A 19,672-nucleotide genomic window follows, 5' to 3' on the forward strand; every position below is an offset into this window, starting at 1 on the left:
GAAAGTCTGCTGTTAGGGACCTCTCCAAAGTACTGAAGAGCAATGGTGTCTCTCTGGAGACTCAGGGGGGTCTGATACAGGCCATGGTCTTTGCAATCACTTGCTATGCATCAGAGAGCTGGACAATGACTAGGGAGGACAGAAGGAGAATTGTTGGCCTTTGAGCTGTGGTTTTGGAGAAGGGTATTGAATATACCAAGGACCGCTAAGAATACCAATAAGTTCATCCAGGAGAGGGTGAAGCCAGGCTGCTCCTTGGAGGCAATGATTCTGAACCTTCGTCTGACATACTTTGGACATGTTGCAAAGAGGGAGCAGTCCTTGGAAGGACGTCATGCTTGGGAGGGTGGAGGGGTAGCGCAGGAGAGGAAGACCCTCAATGAGATGGATTGATTCAGTGACTGGGGTAATGGGGTGAGGTGTGTCAGAGACAGTGAGATTGGCACAGGATAGAGCAGGGTTTAGGGCTTTTATGCATAGGGACACTATGAGTTGCAGGTGACTCAATAGCACATAAAAACAACAACAACAGGTAGTACCAAGAGTGTTGATTGTAGATCCAAATAAGATGAAATTGTTGACAATTTCAATCTTTTCTCCATTTAGAATACAATGTTTATCAATCCAGTGGTAAGAATCTTTGTTTCCTTGACATTGAGATGCAATCCATATTGAAGGCTCTAGTCTTTGATTTTCTGCAACAAGTGCTTCAAGTCCTCTTCATCTTCAGCGAGCAAGGTTGTACCATCTGCATAATGCAAGTTATTGAATCTTCCTCTGATATTGATGCCATATTCTTCTTCATAGATTCCAGCTTCTTGAATAATTGCTCAGCAACAGATTGAATAGGTATGGAGATAGAATACAACCTTGTCATACTCCCGTCTTCATTTTAAATCATGCACTATTCCCTTGCTCTGTTTGCACAACAGCCTCCTGGTCTAGGTATAGGTTTCACATGAGCACAGTTAAGTGATCTAGGATTCCCATTCTTCTCAATATTAGCCATAACTTGTTATGATCCACTCAGTTAAAGGCCTTTTCATAGTCAATAAAGCATAAATAGACATACTTTTGGTATTCTTTACTTTCAGCCAGGGTCCATCTGACATCAGCAATTATATCCCTGGTGCCACGGCCTCTTCTAAATCCTCCTTGAATTTCTGCCAGTTCCCTACCAATGTACTGTTCTAGCTATTTTTGAATGATCTTCAGCAGTATTTTGCTTGCATGTGATAGCAATGATATTGTTTACTAGTTTCCATGTTCTGTTGGATCACTTTTTTTGAGAATGGGAATAAATAGGGATCTCTTCCAATCCATTGGCCAGACAGCTGTCCTCCAAATTCCTGGCATAAACTGGTGAGAGCATGCAGGGCTGGGCTGTTAACTGAAACAAGTCAATTGGTATCCCATCAATTCCTGTGGCCTTATTTATTTTTCCTGCCAATTCCTTCAATGAAGCTTCAACTTCCTCCTTCATTACCATTGGCTCCTGGTCACATGGTACTTCCTGAGATTTTTTTCAGTGTCAGTCAGGTCTTTTTGGTACAATGACTCTATGTATTTCCTCCACCTACTTTTGGTGCTTCCTGAGTCATTCAATATATTGCACATAGCGTCTTTCAATATTGTGACTTGAGGCATAAATCTGTTTTTCAGTTCTCTTAGCTTGAGAAATGTAGAGTGAGTTCTTCACTTCTAGTCTCCAGTTTCATCTATCTGCACATTTCACTATAATACTTTGCTTTCACTCATCAAGCTGCCTTTGAAGCCTTTATTTTCAGCTCTTTTACTTCAGCATATTTTCCCTGTTTTGGCTTCTTGATGCTCTAGTGCAATTTTCAGTCGCTTCTGACATCCATTTCAGTTTTCTTCTTTCTCCTCTGTCATTGTAATGATCTTTTGCTCTTTTTAGGGATGATATCCTTCATATCTTGCCACAACTCATCTGGTGTTCAATGCTACAAACCTATTCTTAAGATGATTTTTAAATTAAGATGTAATAGATTCAAGATTGTATTTTGGTTCTCGTGGACTTATTTCAATTTTCTTTGGCGTCAATTTGAACTTGCACATGAGCTGTTGATGGCCTGACCCACAATTATTAATGTCATTAATGATAATGTCTGATCATCTCCTTATATCGTCCTCCTTTCCACTTCATAAGTGTCTATTTCTGTTTATTAATTTAGCATTCTTGAGTCCTAGTGAGTAGGGAGTTGCACTGCTAACCCATAGGCACACAGTTTGAATTGCATCCACCAGCTGCTCCGTAGGTGAAAGATAGGCAGTTGCCTCCTGTGTGATTTACAGCCTCTCAAACCCCGCCGGAGGGTCAGTCCTGAGTAGGTTCTGACTAGACGACACACAAACACAACTACAACAATTCTTTCTCTTCCCTCCTTGATAACCATGAACAGAGGTTTTTAAAATCAAGATCTGGACACTAGGTGTCCTCATTTTTAATAGGCTATTATTACAGTGGAGAGAGAGGGAATCTATGCATGCACACTTATGCCTATACATATGAACCCATCTGTATATACACACACAGGTATCTTTAACAACAGTTGTATTAAGTTGTGATTAATATACCATACATTTAATGCTTTAAAAGTGTACAATACAGTGAGTTATTTTTCATATAGTCACAAAGTTATGTATCAACAACCACCATTAATTCTAGGACTTTAAAAAACAGTTTTAATCAAGATTTTATTACAAGTTTACAAAGAACTTGGATTTTCATTCATTCATTGCTGCACATTTTCCTCCCTGCTTCCCCTCCCCCATTAATTTATTCTTTAGAAAAAAGTTCTTTCATTGTGATAGTCAAATTTACTATGCAGCTCTTATTTGTACTCTGGTCACATCAATAATACCTAAGCATATATTCTTTTTATACAGTTTTATCCCTTGTCCGTTTCAATGCCGTGTACATTATTTATCCCCTCTTTTCTTAGTTTCCCCCACACCCCCCGTCAGTCCTGTTTTATAACGGTGGCACTGTGCAGTATTTGTCCTTTTGTGACTGAGATATTTCACTCAGCATAATGTCCTCCAGTGTCACTCATTCTGTATAATATTTCATGTGTTCTTTGTTTTTCAATGCAGCATAGTATTCCATTGTGTGAATATACCACAGTTTCTCTACCCATTTGTTTGTTGATGGGCACTTAGGTTGTTTCCAACTCTTTGCTACTGTGAGCAAAGCAGCAATAAACATGTGCATAATTCTGGGACATTTTTATCACTCACATAAGCAACTCCATGTAATTAGCAGTCATTTTTAATTTCTCCATCCCTTTACCCCTGGCAATCAATAGTCTATGTTTTGCAGGCGGAAGGGTGGAAATAGAGGGGTGAGGATGAGGGGGTAGGGTGTTAATCATAGAGTTGCACAATTTGATGGGTGGGTGGGGTAAAGGAAATGAGAAGGATCTTTTGTGAAAAAAGTATTCAAATTTTGTAAATAAATCAGAGTAATATTAAAAAAAAGGTCTACATTTTGCCTCTAAGAAATTTCTTATTATGGATATTTCATATGAATGGAAATGTATAATATATGGTCTTTTGTTATAGGTAGAGAGGATGGGGACAGCCATGGCAAGAACCCTGGCCTGGCTCTTGTCTGTCTTCGCAGGCCTCCTGCCAAAATCCAATACATGATCTTTTGTATCTGACTTCTTTTATGTTATGTTTCAAAAGTTTTTTATAATTTTGTAGCATTCATAGATGAGTAATATTCCAATGTAGAGGTGAACCATATTTTGTTCATCCAATTGGCAGTTGATGAGCATTTAGATTGTTTTCATTTACTGGCTATTATGAAACTATTACTGTGCACATTCAGGTATAAATTTCTGTGGGGATGGTTTTCAATTCTTGTTTGGGGTAGTTGTTACTGCTGTTGCTTTAATGGCTTTTCTGAAGTAGTTCTGTACTCTATTCAGCATGAGCAGCTGCTGAAATCTCTTCTTGGGTAGCTTAGTAGTAAGCTAATAATTTGACAGGTATTTTGTTTTGCTTCATTTTTTACTCACTGCATATATTTTTATTTGTGATTAATCACAATCCACCTTTTTACAGAATAGAATATTAAGGGCAAATAGAGAATAAGATTCCTAAGAAAGATAAAGAAGAATAAGAAATAGATAAAGTTAAAAATACTTTGGTGTATTTTACCAAAGATTGTAACTCAGATTCAGGAATAAGAGGAAAGAAAGTAGACCAAAGTATCATGGAAGTTTTTTAGGAGAAATACTATCTTCAGTCATCTTCTACGAAACATTGACATTGGTTGATGAGCATTTTCATTATCTGGTGCAGCTATCAGATACCACAGTGGGTAACATTGACATTTATTCTTTCACAGTTTAGGAGGCTAGATGACTTTGAGGGGAAGGTGCTCTCTCTCTCTCTCTCCTTGTTGGTTCTGGAGGTGGTGTCTTGTTTCTTCAGCATCTATAGGCCACACCTTCCTTACAGATCTCCATAGGTCTTTGTCTTCCCTGTGTCAAGGAGCTTCCCAGTACAGGGGCCTAGATTTTAAGTCACATTCAATTCTTGGAGAGTCTTTCTTGGTTGTACCGATAAGATCCCTGCCTCTGCTAATGGATTGGACAGTTTTAAAAAATGTCCCGAGTCAATAAATCTCCCGGCCTTTGTTGAGGGGTGGTGTATGTTGGGAATGTCTTCAATGGTACCTTATTCTTCATTTCTTGCATGAGCAGAGCCTCACGGTCAGCTAGAGGTGAGCACTCAGGGCCTTCTCTCAGGTCTTTTTTAGCCATTCACACAGCCCTCTACATATGCACCTAGCCTTCTAGCATCCTAGGATTGGAATGGAGTTTTTAAGATCCTCTGATGAACATTAATTCCCCGCCCCCCACTTTTCAAGGATATTGATCACTCTCTTGTTAGAAGTTGGCTCAGGCAATACTCACCAACTGCCACTGTAGGAAGGGCTGAAAGTATATGTGCTGAATCAGGTTAAATAAGGACAGGTCCCCCAAGTGGAGAGTGTAGTGAGCTGCTAGACAGATCACATATTGGTGATTCTCTGAGGACAAATTTTGGGAGCTACAAATCTATTCTGCCTCTACCATGACCAGTTGTTTGGTGCCGTCAAGTATGATTCATGGCGACCCTATGAACAACCGACCTGAAACCTGCCCTATCTTATGCCAACTTCTCCATCTCTGAGGCAATCGAGCCCATTGCTGAAGTCGCAGTGTCAATTCATCTCATCGGGGGAGGGGTCTTCCTCTCCTTCTCTGACCCTTCATCTTTCAAAAGAGTAACCTCATCTAGCTACATGTCCAAAGTATGAAAGATGAAGCTTTGTCATCCCAGACTCCAAGGAGCACTCTGGACATACCTGTTCTCTTGGCCATTCAGTGCTCTCTTCCAGCACCACAACTCAAAGGCATCAGTTCTTCTTCTGTTATCCCTGTTCACTGTCCAGCTCTCTGATACACAGTAGGTGATTAAGAAGTTCATGGCCTGAATCAAGTGCACCTTAGTCCTCAAACTGACATAATTGTTTTTCAGAATTTTTGGAGAGGTCCCTGACAGCAGACTTGGCCGATGCAATACACCTCCTCACTTCCTAACTGCTGGTGTCATGGATGTTGATTGTTGATCCAAGCAAGATGGAATCATTAACAGCTTCAATCTTTTCACCATTTTTTCTAATGTTGCATGTTGGTCCTGTGGTGAGGATCTTTGTCTTCTTGATGTTGAGATGCAATCCATAATGAAGGCTGTAGAGCTTCTTCAGCAAGCATTACACATTCTCACTTTCAGAAAGCAAAGTTATTATCAGCATAACACAGCTTGTTGGTGAGTCTTCCTCCAATCCTGCTGCTACACTCCTCTTCATAGAGTCTGGCTTCACGAATCATTTGCTCAGCATACAGATTGCATAGGTACGGAGAAAGGACACACACTGTTCCTGATCTTAAACCATGCAGTGTTCCCTTGCTCTGCTTATACACCGTTTGGTCTAGGTAGACTCTGTATGAGCACTATTAAGGGTTCCCATTCTTCTCAATCTGAGCTGTAAATTGTTATGATCAACACAGTCAAATGTCTTTGCATAGTCAATAAAATACAAATAGACATTTTTCTAGCATCCTCGCTGTCAGCCAGGATTCATCTGACATCAGTAATGGTATCCTTGGTGCTGCAGGCTCTTCTAAAACCATCTCATACTTCCGGCAGCTCCCTGTCAATATACTGTTGTTCTAGCCACTTTTGGATGATCTTCAATATTTTGCTTGTATGTGATAGTAATGATATTGTCTGATAATGCCCACATTCTGTTGGTTCACCTTTTCTTGGGAATTGGGACAAAATATGGATCTCTTCCAGCCAGTTGGCCAGGTAGCTATCCTCCAAATTCCCATGACCAGTAGGCTGCTTGTTTTCAAAGTAAGGAGCACTTGTGGTGTGGCACCCAGCATGCTGCCCTGCTAACCAAGCCTCTAGCGGTTTGAATTCACCAGGCAGTTCTGAAGAAGAAAGATAGGCAAACAACACCTTGCAAGATTTCTAGTCTTGGGAACTTGGTGGAGGGTTACTATGAGGTGGAATTGATTCAATGGCAGTGAGTAAAGTGAATGTGACACTATAGAACTTTCAAACTTGGGGAAAAGGAGATAAGATTAGGACAGATTAAAATGTTACAGACTGGCTATACGTACTTTCAGCCCTTTTCCTTGAATGAACACTCCTTAGTCTATTGCAAGCTCTTAGATAATGTTCAAAGTTACGAAAAAGTTGATTTTGACAGTTTTTGCGGAGTGTTGTGTGTTCTTTTACCAATGTTTACAATGCTGAGATTTTTTTGGTATTTTTAAAAATTTATTATTAATTTCAATGAAAATTTACAGAGACTTTGGATTTCCATTCATTCATTGTTGCACTTTTCTCCCCTCCCAACCCTCTCCCTTAGTATACTACCCTCTTGGGAAAGTAAAATGTTATTTCATTGTTTTACAGTCCTTCCCCCCAGGTCCACTCTACTATGCAGCCTTTGCTCTGGACTCCTGTCATGATAAATATTCATATATCTCTTTTAAAGTTTTCTCCCTCATCTGTTTCAATGCAGTATACATTATTGAACCCATCTTTCTCAGTCTCCCCCCAACTCCGAGGTCAGTCCTGTTTTACAACAGTGGTACCATGCAGTATTTGTCCTTTTGTGACTGAGATACTTCATTCAGCATAATGTCCTCCAGGCTCACCCATTTTGAATAATACTGCATGAGTTCCTTGTTCTTCAATGCAGCATAGTATTCCATTGTGTGAATATACCACAGCTTCTCTCTCCGTTTGTTGATGGGCACTTAGGTTGTTTCCAACTCCTTGCTATCATGAACAAAGCCGCAATAAACATGGGTGTGCATCTTATGGAGATTTTTGGAGAGCTTTATTTTGCTAATCCAGAAGTATCATCTATATGAAAATCAAACTATGCTTAAACTGTAGATTCAATCAAATGCTTCAGATTAATGTATTGCATCAGGCAAATATGCTGAAAAGGGTCTCTATAACGTGCTAAAGAGCAAAAGTGCCACTTTGAGGACTTAGGTGCGCTTGATTCAAGTGATGGCATTTTTAATTGTTTCATATGCGTGGGAAAGCTGGGCAATGAATAAAGAAGACAAAAGAATGAATATCTTTGCTTGTGGTGCTGGCAAAGAATATTGAATGTACTGTGGACTGCTGGAAGGACAAACAAATTTGTCTTGAAGAACTTCATTTAGAATGCTCCTTAGAAACGAGGGGTGACACTTCACCCCACGTTGTTATCAGGAGGGGCCTGTCCCTGGGGAACACTGCTTGAAAGGTCAGCCAAGAAGAGGAAGTCCTTCATGAAGATGGAGTGACAGAGGCTGCAGCAGTGATCACGAGGACGGTGTGGGGCTGCACAGAATTTGAAGGTCTACCGTACACAAGGTCGCTGAGTGGGAAGCAAGGTGATGACACCTAATAACTCTCCTGACTTACAGCTTAATTTTCAAACAGTGAACTTAGTTCTTAGTTTTTACAATATACATATTGTTTGTTCAGTTCTAATAAAGTTTTAGAATTGTGAAGCCACACCTTTGTAAGAATCACATTTACTGGATTGAGCCATTGTTAAAACCCACTGGCTCTGTGCTGTGCCCACAGTGTGGAGGCTGAAGAGAGCAGGTGTGTGGTCCCTCAGTTTATTTAGGTTTGAGATGACGGTGGCTTTTACCACCATCCACGGTGATAAGGGATGGCTAGAATTGATATATTTTGAAAGCTGAACCCGCACTATTAAACTGATGAACTGAATGTGGGTTGTGACAGGAGAAGAAAAATCAGGGATACTACACTTTTTTTGCCTGGGCATTTGGAAGAATGAAGTGAACCATTAACAAAGAGCTTATGAGCTTATGGGAGGCATAGGTTCTGAGTGGAAGACAAACATTGATGGTAAGTGTGAGATGCCCACTGATGCTGAAGTGCAGATGGCAGCTGACCATGTGAGCCAGGGATTTAGATGGTATCTGGAGTGGTGGTAAGCACTGAGATGTCATCAGTCTAGATGACCGTTAGAAGCTCTGTCAGTGGCCCACTTCTATCCTCGCTTGTTCCAGGCAACTTGCAGTGGCTGCTGCTAGCGATAGCTCTACATGAAAGTTTAAAATATCCTTTTTTAAACAGTGTAAGACAGCTTTGCTAATGCACAATGCAAGTCAGTAGCTCTTGGTTAATGACTCTTGGGAGTTGTTATATCAGCATCAGCTCTCTTGTCCCTCTGGTGGGAGAGTTCGAAGGCATTTATTTTGACAAATTTCCCAGGGTCTCTGTGGAATTAGTTCCAACTGCTCACAATGACAGCTGATTTAACAATACACACATCAGTGGTCGTCCTCCCTACCCTGTGTTTCCCCGTCTCCTACTAGTTATTTTTACTTGATGCATAATGTTCCAGGTTCTGCTTCTCACCTAAATAAGTGGTGAAAGCTATGAGACTGCATGGGATCACCAGACAAATGTTTTTGAAGAAGAGAAGTGCAAAGATTGAGCCCAAACATTAAAGGGCTGAAATGTCATGAGGGAAGGAGGGGAAACCAACAGAGGAGGCTGCATGCATGGGATGGCAGTACAATTTACGGCCTCTTCAAGACAGTGATGTAAAGGATGGACTCTGGAAGGTAAGGAGACATATAAAAGCATGAGGGAGATAAGAAACTGTAAAAAAGTGGTCCTATGAATGGCGTGGAATACTGAGTCAAAGACTGAAGCTGCTGAAGCCTGAGTCACCATGAATGAAGTTCAACCCTTTCATGCCCTCGGAGTGCTGCAAGAACCATAAACGCTACTTCAATGCCATCACATGTGTGCAGGTAGGTCTCTTCCTGCTCCATGCCCATCCACAAGGGCAGCGAGGCCCAGGTGTGCGAGGACACTGCAAAGGTCAGCAAACTGACAAGGTAGTGCAGGTATGGACAGAGGTATGCCATTTACATGGAAAGAGTGCAGTGTTAAGAAGGCTAACAGTACAACAGTGCAGGTGGGCATTCATCCAAGCAAGGTAGTTATTATCAGGCTGAAATTGGATAGAGTGGAGAAAAAAAAATATTCTTGAATGTAAAGCCAAATCGTGGCAAGTTGGAAAAGAGAAAGGCAGATGAAAGGAAGAACGGATTGAGAAAATGCAGGAATGAATGCAGTTGCTGTGCAACCAGTTTAACTAGGTTTCTAGCTGAGGGTGTGTTCTTGTGAACTTCGCAAAATGTCCCTTGTTCAGAAGTGGCTCTGTAAATCTGACTTTGCAATTTTGATTCAAAATTCTAATAATAAAAACTGGAAACATTAAAAAAAAAATCCTGAGTCAAGAAACAACTGGGGTTGACGGCCCTAGATGTGAGGTGGAGAGCTATCAGGGGTTGATAGAGGCAAGATGCTTAACCTGAGATTCTGGAGGGCTGTCATTGTGACAAGGAGGAGGCTCAGGAACAAGCAGCTCACTGAGCGGCTTACCCCCAGAGGAAAGGAGAGCAGGAAGCTGAGAGTCCAGGAGGGTCTATTTTATCATTTGGATACTGAAATCCAAAGATTATGAAATCAGCATTGGAAAGAGTGACAGTCAATGGAGCTAAAAATCTTCAATGAATATGAGGAACTGACTGGACTAGGGGCTGTTCATATCTAGCTGAGAAAGAAAGGACTGGAGATACAAGATTTTTCTTGAACGAAACCACGGTACTTATAAATGCAAGGCAGTTCTAAATAGTTTCATGTCATTTAATCTTTTAAACAAACCAACAAGATAGGTCTGATTTAATTTAGCCTTTTTTTTTACAACTAATGAAACAAAAGCAAGAGGATAAATCTCTTGCCCAAGACCCTTTCTGCATATAAAACTGGACAATGAATAAGGGAGAACCAAGAACTGATGCCTTCAGATTGTCTTGTTGAAGAATACTGAATATACTATCGATTGCCAAAAGAACAAAAACATCTGTGTTAAAAGTTTAGCCAGAGTGCTTCTTACAAACAAGCATGGTGAGACTTTCACATTTTTGGGCATGCTACCAGGAGTTTGGAAGCAGGAGTGGTATTCACTTCCTAAACAACATGCCTCTGGAAACTATGAAGTGTGATAAATGTCGATAGTTGTAGAGGAGCTTCAGGCCTTTTGTTCAGAGGGTCACTATGAGTCATGCTTGACTCGAAGGCAATCAACAACAACCAGGAGTACAGAAAAAGAGTTGACGCCTTTGAGCTGTGGTGTTGGAGAAGAGCACGCGGATGGTCAAGAGAATGAACAGGTGTTTTGAAGACAGTGCAGCTGCAGTGCTCTTTGGAGGCAAGGATGATGAAGCTTTGCCTCACATACTTTGGACATGTTGCTGTGGGTGGATGGGTGCAGGGTCAGCGAAGAAGAGGAAGACCCTCAACCAGGTGGATTGATGCATTGACTGCTGCGATGGGCTCCTGTGTGTCAGGAAGTGTGAGGATGGCGCAGGACAGAACAGGGTTCAGATCTTTTGTTCATAGGGTCACTATGAGTCGTACTCGACTAGACAGCACTTAACAATAACATCAAGAACTTTGGTGGCAAAGTCCATGGGAAGCTGCTCTGCTAATGCAAAGCAATGCTTCTCTCGTAGTTCGAATCTACCAGCAGCTCCGGAGGAGATAATGGGCAACATTCGCCTGTGCAATTTACAGCCTCTGGAAAACTTACTGGAGAGTCAGCTCTAAGACTGAGACTCAACAGCAACAAGTTTACCAGAAACATGGTTAGAAAAGGGCCATTATACTTGGAAAAGTACATTAGCAAAGAGAAAATGACCTTCACCTTGACAGACTGACAGTGACTGCAGCAATGGGCTGGGACAATGGTTGTTAGGCCAGAGCAGGATCTGTCCGGCTTGAGTGTTGTACACAGGGTCGCGGTGAGCTGCAGCCAACCTGACAGCACCTAACAAGATGAGATGCCAAAACTAACTGCTGAGCAGCAGTGCTAATATCTGAATTCAGGCATGCTGACTCATGTTCCTAATTCCCATACTGTGATGTCTACTCATTTCAGCTAAAGGGGGAAGGGGCATTTATTGGAGAATGATCTAGAGGGAGTAAATGGAAAGCAAGAGAAAGAAATCACCTTTAAAAGGACTGTAGAGGAAGGGTTCTTAGGGACAAACAAGATCTGATACTAGGAATTTTGTTGCCGATGTTAATTTTTTTAAATCTTTTTCATTACTTTATCTTTACCTTTCTTTTTAAATCATTTCTTGCTGTAATGGCTACAGCCCTTTGAGATACACTGCAAGTAGGTTATCTTGATTTAAAGTCTTTTGCTACCAAGATCACTGACTGCTGCTCTTGGTGAGTAGCAACTAGGGTCTTAGAAACTTGTGGGCAGCCGCATGAGGTGGGACTGCTGGTCTCCCCGTCTACACCAGAGAAGCAAAACAAAGATGCACAGGGAATAGTCCAAAAGGCATTAAATGGACTGTGAACCTCAACTTCCACAATCTTCAAGCCAGAACGGGAGGGTGCCTGGCTACCACAGCTGACAATGAACTCTAAGAGGGATCACAGGAGAAGGTACTGGATAGAGTGGGGAGAACGGGGGGGGGGGGGGGAGGAGGAGAACAGCCTCAGGTTTACTGGTCTGACAGACCTGGTGGAACTCCTAAGGCTATGGCCCTTAGCCATTCTTCAAACCAAGAACAAAACTACTTGTGGCTCAATTTTCAGCCAAATAAAGTGAGTAACAACACCAGGTAGGCACTCATCCATAGGGTAACAAACCATATAAAGTAAAAATGGCAGTATTTGTCCATAAATAAAGCTCAGGAGGCAGGAAAGGGGAGGATAGGATTAACCAAAATACTAACAAAGAGGAAGTGGGAAGAATGTGGTTACATTGTGGGTATTATAATTAATGCTATACAGCAAACGTGTATGATGAGTGGAAAACAAATTTGCTTTGTAAACTTTCACTGAAATCATATACACACTCCCCTCTCCCCTCAAAAATCCTATAGAGTAGTTTTGTTAAAAACAAAAACCAAGAAAAAAACCCCCAAAACCCCAACCAAAACAACTCCACAAAAAACCAACCCTGCTGTTTTTCTATTGATGTGATGGTAAATAATATTAAGAAAATGTTTTCTTTGCAAAACTGAGTTTTCTAAAACTAGATGTTACATTTTATTGAATGTCTTCTGTAAGAATTTTTCCCCCTTGACTATGGTTGACTTAGGAATAGTATGGTATTTTGAAGTATCTGAACTATTCTTATGTTCTTGGAACAAAGACATACTGATTTTTTTCTTTTGTATATATACTTAATATAACTAGATTTACTTTATTTAGGAATCCCTGAGTCTGTCTTGAATTAGACTGATTGCTAGAAGAATGCAGGTTTGGTAAATCAGTACTTATTTTTCAAAGCAAATATAGATGACAGAACACTGCCACAAGAGGTCTTGGATGGACAGGAGTCAGGGTGGCTGGATGGTGGTCATACTGGTTGGTCCTTTTATTCAGGGCTTGGATAAAGTTCCTTAATCTGAGTTCTTAATCTAAGACACTGAAGAAAGAAAATTATTTTCCTAAGTATACTACGTAACTAGAATCTTCTGTATGTTGTTGTTCTGTGTACTGAGTTAGAACAGGCTCACAGCTGATCCTCCAGCAGGTTTTCATTGGCAGTAAGATTGCACAGGAAGAGACTGCCCACCTTTTTTCTCCCTTGGAGCAGCTGGTGGATTAGAACTGCACGTCGTCTGGTTGGCAGTGCAGTTCCTTACCACTATGCCATAATAAAGCTTCCTTTTATATACATAGACATTAACAGATCACATACAAATGATACTATAGTGGGTTCCGATTGTTGCAGAGACAGACTATCAGCAAGTTAGTGGCTTAAAACAACACAAGTGTCTGCTCTTTTTATATCTGAAATCAGACTCACTGAACTTGGGCTGTCAGGAGAGCTGTGGTCATCTGTATTCCTTAACTTATAGCTCCTTCCAAGTCCATCATTCTTATCTCTGCTTCTGTCAACATATCACCTTTTGTAGCCTACTGTTTACTTCCTTTTAGAATACCACTCTTGGCTACATTTAGGGATGACCAGAAAAACTGTCTAATCTTGCCACCTCTAAATCTTTAAGCATATCTACAGATTGCTTCTGCAGTAGAAGGAAATATTCAGATTCCAGTGATCGTAGGCTCTGGATATATCTCAGGGCTATTAGTCTGCCTACCATAGAAAACATAAGGTCCCAGGGTGAAATTCTCTTCCAGATCTTGGTTAAGAAATGCTGTCTGGATATGTTTATCAGATGTATAGCTGACACAAAACTGATATTGCTAACTGGCTGAATTAAAACACAATATACACTGGACGCACCCAGTGTGGAATACTTGTGAAAGGCTGTAAGATGTTAAAGGTTAGCAATTCTAGCTAACAATGTGGTCAGTTTTTATTAGAATTGGTATCTGGAGTGGAGGACTATGTGAGGGAGACAAAATTGCCTTCTACACTGGAGTGCACTGGAGCAATCAAGGCTGATGAGGACACTAAGATAATTCACAGGACAGAGGAGAACTAGAGTTCCTCATGATGGACAGACCAGCACAGGTAAAGGAAACACTTTCCAAAGATGGATGTGCACAATGGACAATCTGCCATCTCTAGAGACATCCCCAAGTCTGGAAGACTATCTAGGGTCCTGTGTGGAAAGGGGAGATGGTAGGTATTGAATGAGATGATTATTTAAGATTCTTGTCAAACCCTGAGACCTTTTTTAGTTACTTTAAGTTTTGGCTGGGGAAGTCATGGCACAAAGTCATTAGTACAAATTTACAAAGTACTCATTTCTGGTCATCTTCAGATATTAGTATTCATGGAAAACTTGGGTTTTTGAAACAGATCCAAGGAAATAAATTCAGAAGTAACATTTAGCACTGATTTCTGTATAAAAGTGTCATTCACAAGGCAAAAGGACTCTCCTCTTCAACAGTGCTTTCTGAGGTGAAGGGAGTAATAAGTACCTTGGCTTCCAGGGTGTAACTGGAGGTTACAGAGAAGCTTGCTGAAATGATGCGAGTCTCAAGGACTGGTCCAATGTCATGTCAAACAACTTTAATAATTTCAGAAACTCTAAAAAAATCTCAATGTTCTCTATTTCAATGATACTTTATTTTTGATTCAGTTAATGTAAGAAATAACTTTCATAATTTAAAAATATCTCAAAAATTCAATTATAAAAATATCAATTACAAACATCTCTTTTAAGAATGTATTTTATTTTTTATTCAGCTGATAACCAGAAATAAGCAACTACCTGAGGACCTGTGTGCATCTACAGCATTCATATTTTGAGTATTTTTAATGAACATAAGATCCCAAGGAGGTAGCATTACATTTCACAATCTCTGAGCACTGATCCATGTTCTTCTTAATCCTGTAGAATTTCTCCACATATTCAGAGCGCCCTAAAAGTTCCACAAAATCTTCATCATGGGTGATTATGAGAAGCTGGAAATTACGTTGTTGTGAGCGGCTTTTTATTATCCTGAAATAATATATTGACACGCTTATTACTAGAGTATAGCTTTAGTAACCCCCCCTTTAAAAAAAAAAATCTGAAAAAGCCTGAAAGCCCTGTGCATATGCACTCATGCTGTGTGTGACAACCAAGCTTTTCCTGTTCTGTGTGAGTCAGAGCCTCGGCTGCCCTGCAGGAAGTGGGCAGAGGGAGTGGGCCTAGGTTTTTGGCCCAGCCAAGTAGGCATCCTAACTTCACTGGACAGTGGCCCAGCATGGCCTGGCTTCTTACCTAGGCTTAGGGATGGGTAAGAATACCTGATCTAGCTTCTTCCAGATCACAGAGTTCTTACTAAAGCAGAAGCAATGGTTTTCTTGTATAGCAGGTGTTTAATCTCTAGATAGGGGCAAGGGGAATAACACACTTAAGTCCCACTGCCTTCTTAGGAGCTGGCCCTACTTAGAACTCTCCACCAGTCACCAGATGCATCACTACCATGAAAGACAGGGACATGAGTGGGTGGACTGGGAAAATTTTTGTTCATTTTTAATATAAGCTGAGGTAGTCAGATCTGAAAAACTTATGCCTTGAACCAACCACTTACGTATCCTTTGTCTTGAGCTGGATGCAGCTGAAGTTTCAAAGATACTAATCCTCACCTGCAGGTCACAAAAGACTCCCAAGAGGTGTTTAGAGAAAAGAGGTTCTGTGGCTGCTCAATTCTTCTAGCCTAGAACTTCTGGTTAGACAGGAAACATCACCACTACCAGTGTCTATCTGGAGCCTGGAGTTCCTAAAACATCCTTCCTTTCCATCTCTGGGAAAGGGTCTATTCAGACAGCATAAACCTTAACCCAGGGGCGCCTGTTTCTGGATTCTGATCCAAATATAATTTCTGAAATTTTATCCTTAATGGATTCTTCTTAAGGAACCTTGATGATGTAGGAGGTTAAGTGCTGAGTGTCTAACAGAAAGGTCTGCAACTTGAAACCACAAGTCACTGTGGGACAAAGATGGGCAGTCTCCTCCTGCTAAGATTTAGAACCTTAGAAACCTGACGGAGGGTTGCTATGAATGGAAACCAACTCAATGATAGCAGGCGGGGAGGATTCTGCCTAATCACTGTTGTTGGAGTAAGAGTTCTGCCATTGCTGACAGTTGTCTGACATGTGTGAAAAGCCCAAGATGAGACAGTTATGAACCCACTGCCACCTACAGACATCTTAGCAGGCGTACTCACCCTGTATATGGTATGTGGGTCCCTACTTATGTGGGCTTACAGGAAAACCAAATCAAGAACCTTTACCATAACCTTCCCCAAGAACATATTTGAGGTGATGCAGGATGTGTCTGGGGCTGTTGCTCACTGTCTAGTTTCAAGAACTCAGAAGAATTATCATCAAAGGTAAAGCTGATGGTCAGCACCAACCAGCTTTCTCAAATAGGATTCACCTACAGAAGATTTTACCATACATTTCTTCTGATCTTAAAAATTATCCTATGTTGCCTACAATTTGAAGATACTTACTCAACCAGAGCATGTGCAAGAGATTCAATGTTTTCTCGGTCAAGATTTGTGGTTGGTTCATCCAAGGCCAGGATGCCACAGTTCAAGCAGAATGTCTCAGCCAGGGCGAGGCGGATGATGAGTGAAGCCAAGACCTGGGAAAAAACCACTGAGCTCAGCTGTGCTCCAGACCATCCTCACATCTCATTCTGAGGAAGGTGTATGGACCTGGTATAATCTCTTTAGAAAGGAAGGTGGGGAAACATCACAGGGTACACAGAGCAAATATCTTCTCTTTGGGGAAGCCTAACATTGTGACCAGACTCTTATGCTCTTCCAGAAGGTAAACTATTTTCAGCATGTCCCTTGCAATGGAAAAAAAAAAAGATAAAAGCAATGCTGACTCCACAAGAAAAATACCACACTGACTTTCACAAAACCTGAAATCATAGCACTGACGTAGAAACACATTACCATTTATTACCAATCTAGGAATATGATTAACTTAAAGTATTCTTGAGTTTACCATTTTATCTTCTGACAATAAAATTTGTTTTAAAAAATTTAGAAACATTACATTTTCCAGACTTTCTCTTCTTCAGATCATCTTTAAACTGTTATATTCTGTGATTAAAAGAGGCACAAGTGACCATGCTCTAACTCATACTTGTTTCTGTATATAATTTTGAGAGAGAGAGAGAGAAAAAAATAAAAGGGTACAATCATGAGTCAAAGTAGTAGGAGAATGGACATATGGTTTTACTTAAGTTTATCTGTTGAAAACCCAAACAACTAAAACAATTAGATACTTCCATGATTAAAAGAAATTGAATACTTAAACCATTAAACCCTACTTAAGTCATCTGTAAGTGCAACTGACATAGCATTTGGAGTGATGGAGTATTGTAGAGGGAGTAAAAACTAATCTGAGGTGACCTACAAACCTCCCGTCATCCCTAAACCTGGAGGTGAGCTTATCAGTGAGCAGGCTGGTAGGTTTAACAGTATTTGACAGATGCCCAAGGCAGGCCAGGAGGTTGGTTTGTTGGGGGTTAAGCATGTTCTTCCTTCATCTGAAACCCACTGCTGCCACCTACCCCAATTCCCACCCCATCCATTCAGAGTCATTCTTCAGTTGCCAGAATCCAGCAAAAACCAAAACTGGGCAGAGCAGAATCTAAGTTGCGCTTCTGGTCCACTTTACCAAACCTGTCTATCCTCTCCCCCTATCCCACGGAAGTAATGACTTTTAGTTAAATCTTATGATGCAGAGTAGGTAAAAGATATCTGCCATATTTCACACTGTATTTCCTTATTTAAAAATCACCACAGCAAGTAGGGGAAACTGATCATAGATCAAAAAATTGCCATTGTGCTGACTAGAATTAAGATAACAATCTGCAGATGCCTTAAACTGGTATTAGCTGCCTGGGCTGACAATGCAACACAATGCATACACGGAGAGTTCTTAAATCAAAAATGGAAAACTACTTATGCAAATAACTCAGGTAATGTGGACATCCATTTCTAGAATTTTAAAACTGTACTAAGAAAATTGGGGCATATGAAGTGCAATCTACTGCTTCCAGGACGAAAACAGAAAGAAAGAATTCACAGCATCTTGGGTTAGAGGACTTTGCCTTATTCTTAGGGACACAGATCTTATTTTCCTGACTCTTTAGAACTTTTTCTGATTTTGCTCCTTGGTCTAGATCCAATTTAGCTGCCCTCCTAGTGCCTTTGGCTATAGCAACTCCTTCTTGCAGATGGTCTGCAGGGCCATAGGAGGGGAAGGGGCTGGAAGAGAGGCATGGCCCAGTCCTAATACAGGACAATTTTCTCAATAGATCCTCATATATGGAAAGATCTCAATCTAGAATCCTGGTTTGTGAATGCTGTGAAGTTGTGCTTCTAAAACAACTCCACTCCCTCCTTACACACATTTGGACCTCTCTGAAACCAAGACATAGTTTACAATTATAATCGCCAGCACTTTTCCCTCTTTGGTGGTACATAATATCGTGGTATATATTACAGTAAGTCCTACTTATTCTGATAAGGGTGCTGTCAAACAATGAAGGATCTCTCAATCCCTTTCCTACATATTGCTTATCTGGGGAAATTATTCCACATCCACGCTTACTTTATATGATGTAGCAGGAAGTAATGGTTAGCACTGGGAAGGTGCAATGGGGTGCTAGAAGGAACAGCATTCATTAGTGAGCAGCCCTGGGTACTTTGCCATAGTGGCATTTGCTTCTCTCTGGAAATTCTTGGTGCAAAGTTGGCTGCCTATGACCTCGAGATACTTGCCTTCTGTCCTGCGCTGCACCGTCCTCGCATGTCTAAGGCTGTGTCTCCCTTTAGCATCACCACACGGTAGTTGTAATTCCGCCTTCTATCAGAAGCCGATACATTTTCATCAGCATCAGACCGAATTTCGATGTATTCGATATCTGACACAGAAAAATGATGATTTCAGAGGAACCTACATCCTGTAGCCTTTTGTCATTTAAAAACATTATCAAGTAAACGAGGGAACAATTTAGGAGGCTGACATTACAGGGCACCTATGGTTGGTATGAAACCTATTTCTTTGGCTGAGAGGATTCAGGAACACTGTCAACTCAGCATAGCTTTTCTCAGTTCCTCTATCAAGAGCTTCCTCCTTATGGCTTTTTTCTTAATCGCATTATCCCTTTCTATGCGTCAACAAAACCCATTATGTCATGAGTTAAATATGCAAGTCCTGTCAGATTTTGGAATAGGAACTTTGCCATTTCTTCTTGCTACAAAATATTGTCAAGATCAGAATTCTTAGAAAATCTCTAAGAGGCTCAGAAAAGAATCCAGGGAGACAAAAGTGCCATAAGAAATGCTATGTGGTAAGGTTGGGGACAGGTTTCAGAAACAAAATTCAGGATGCACTTTGTCAGTTACCTTGTCCACGATAAGTATTTCGCCAAAGTTCACGAATAATTTTATTGATTTCTTCCATTTTCATACTGTGAAATTTCATTATTGCCCTAGAAAAAGAAGTTGATGCTTTAAAGAGAAAAAACTCATTACAACAACCACAACATCAATAGTATTATGATTATAT

The 19,672-nt window shown here is 40.7% G+C and overlaps 1 protein-coding gene across 2 annotated transcripts in view; it reads right to left on the reverse strand.

Annotated features, from left to right (window-relative positions):
* Window positions 1-14,807: 14,807 nt before the first annotated feature.
* Window positions 14,808-19,672, reverse strand: part of RAD50 (RAD50 homolog (S. cerevisiae)) — a 78,740-nt gene continuing 73,875 nt past the window's right edge. For both annotated transcript variants that reach the window (XM_006888082.1, XM_006888083.1), the window contains 4 exons: window positions 19,510-19,595; window positions 18,883-19,025; window positions 16,591-16,724; window positions 14,808-15,089 (listed from right to left, as the gene is read on the reverse strand). In XM_006888082.1, coding sequence (XP_006888144.1) covers window positions 14,903-15,089; window positions 16,591-16,724; window positions 18,883-19,025; window positions 19,510-19,595 — 550 coding nt within the window. In that variant the 3' untranslated portion in view covers window positions 14,808-14,902. The remainder of the gene's footprint in view (window positions 15,090-16,590; window positions 16,725-18,882; window positions 19,026-19,509; window positions 19,596-19,672) is intronic.

The sequence above is a fragment of the Elephantulus edwardii genome, unplaced genomic scaffold (assembly GCF_000299155.1).
Source record: "Elephantulus edwardii isolate Elephantulus edwardi_28Jun2011 unplaced genomic scaffold, EleEdw1.0 scaffold00064, whole genome shotgun sequence".
Classification (NCBI taxonomy): Eukaryota; Metazoa; Chordata; class Mammalia; order Macroscelidea; family Macroscelididae; genus Elephantulus; species Elephantulus edwardii.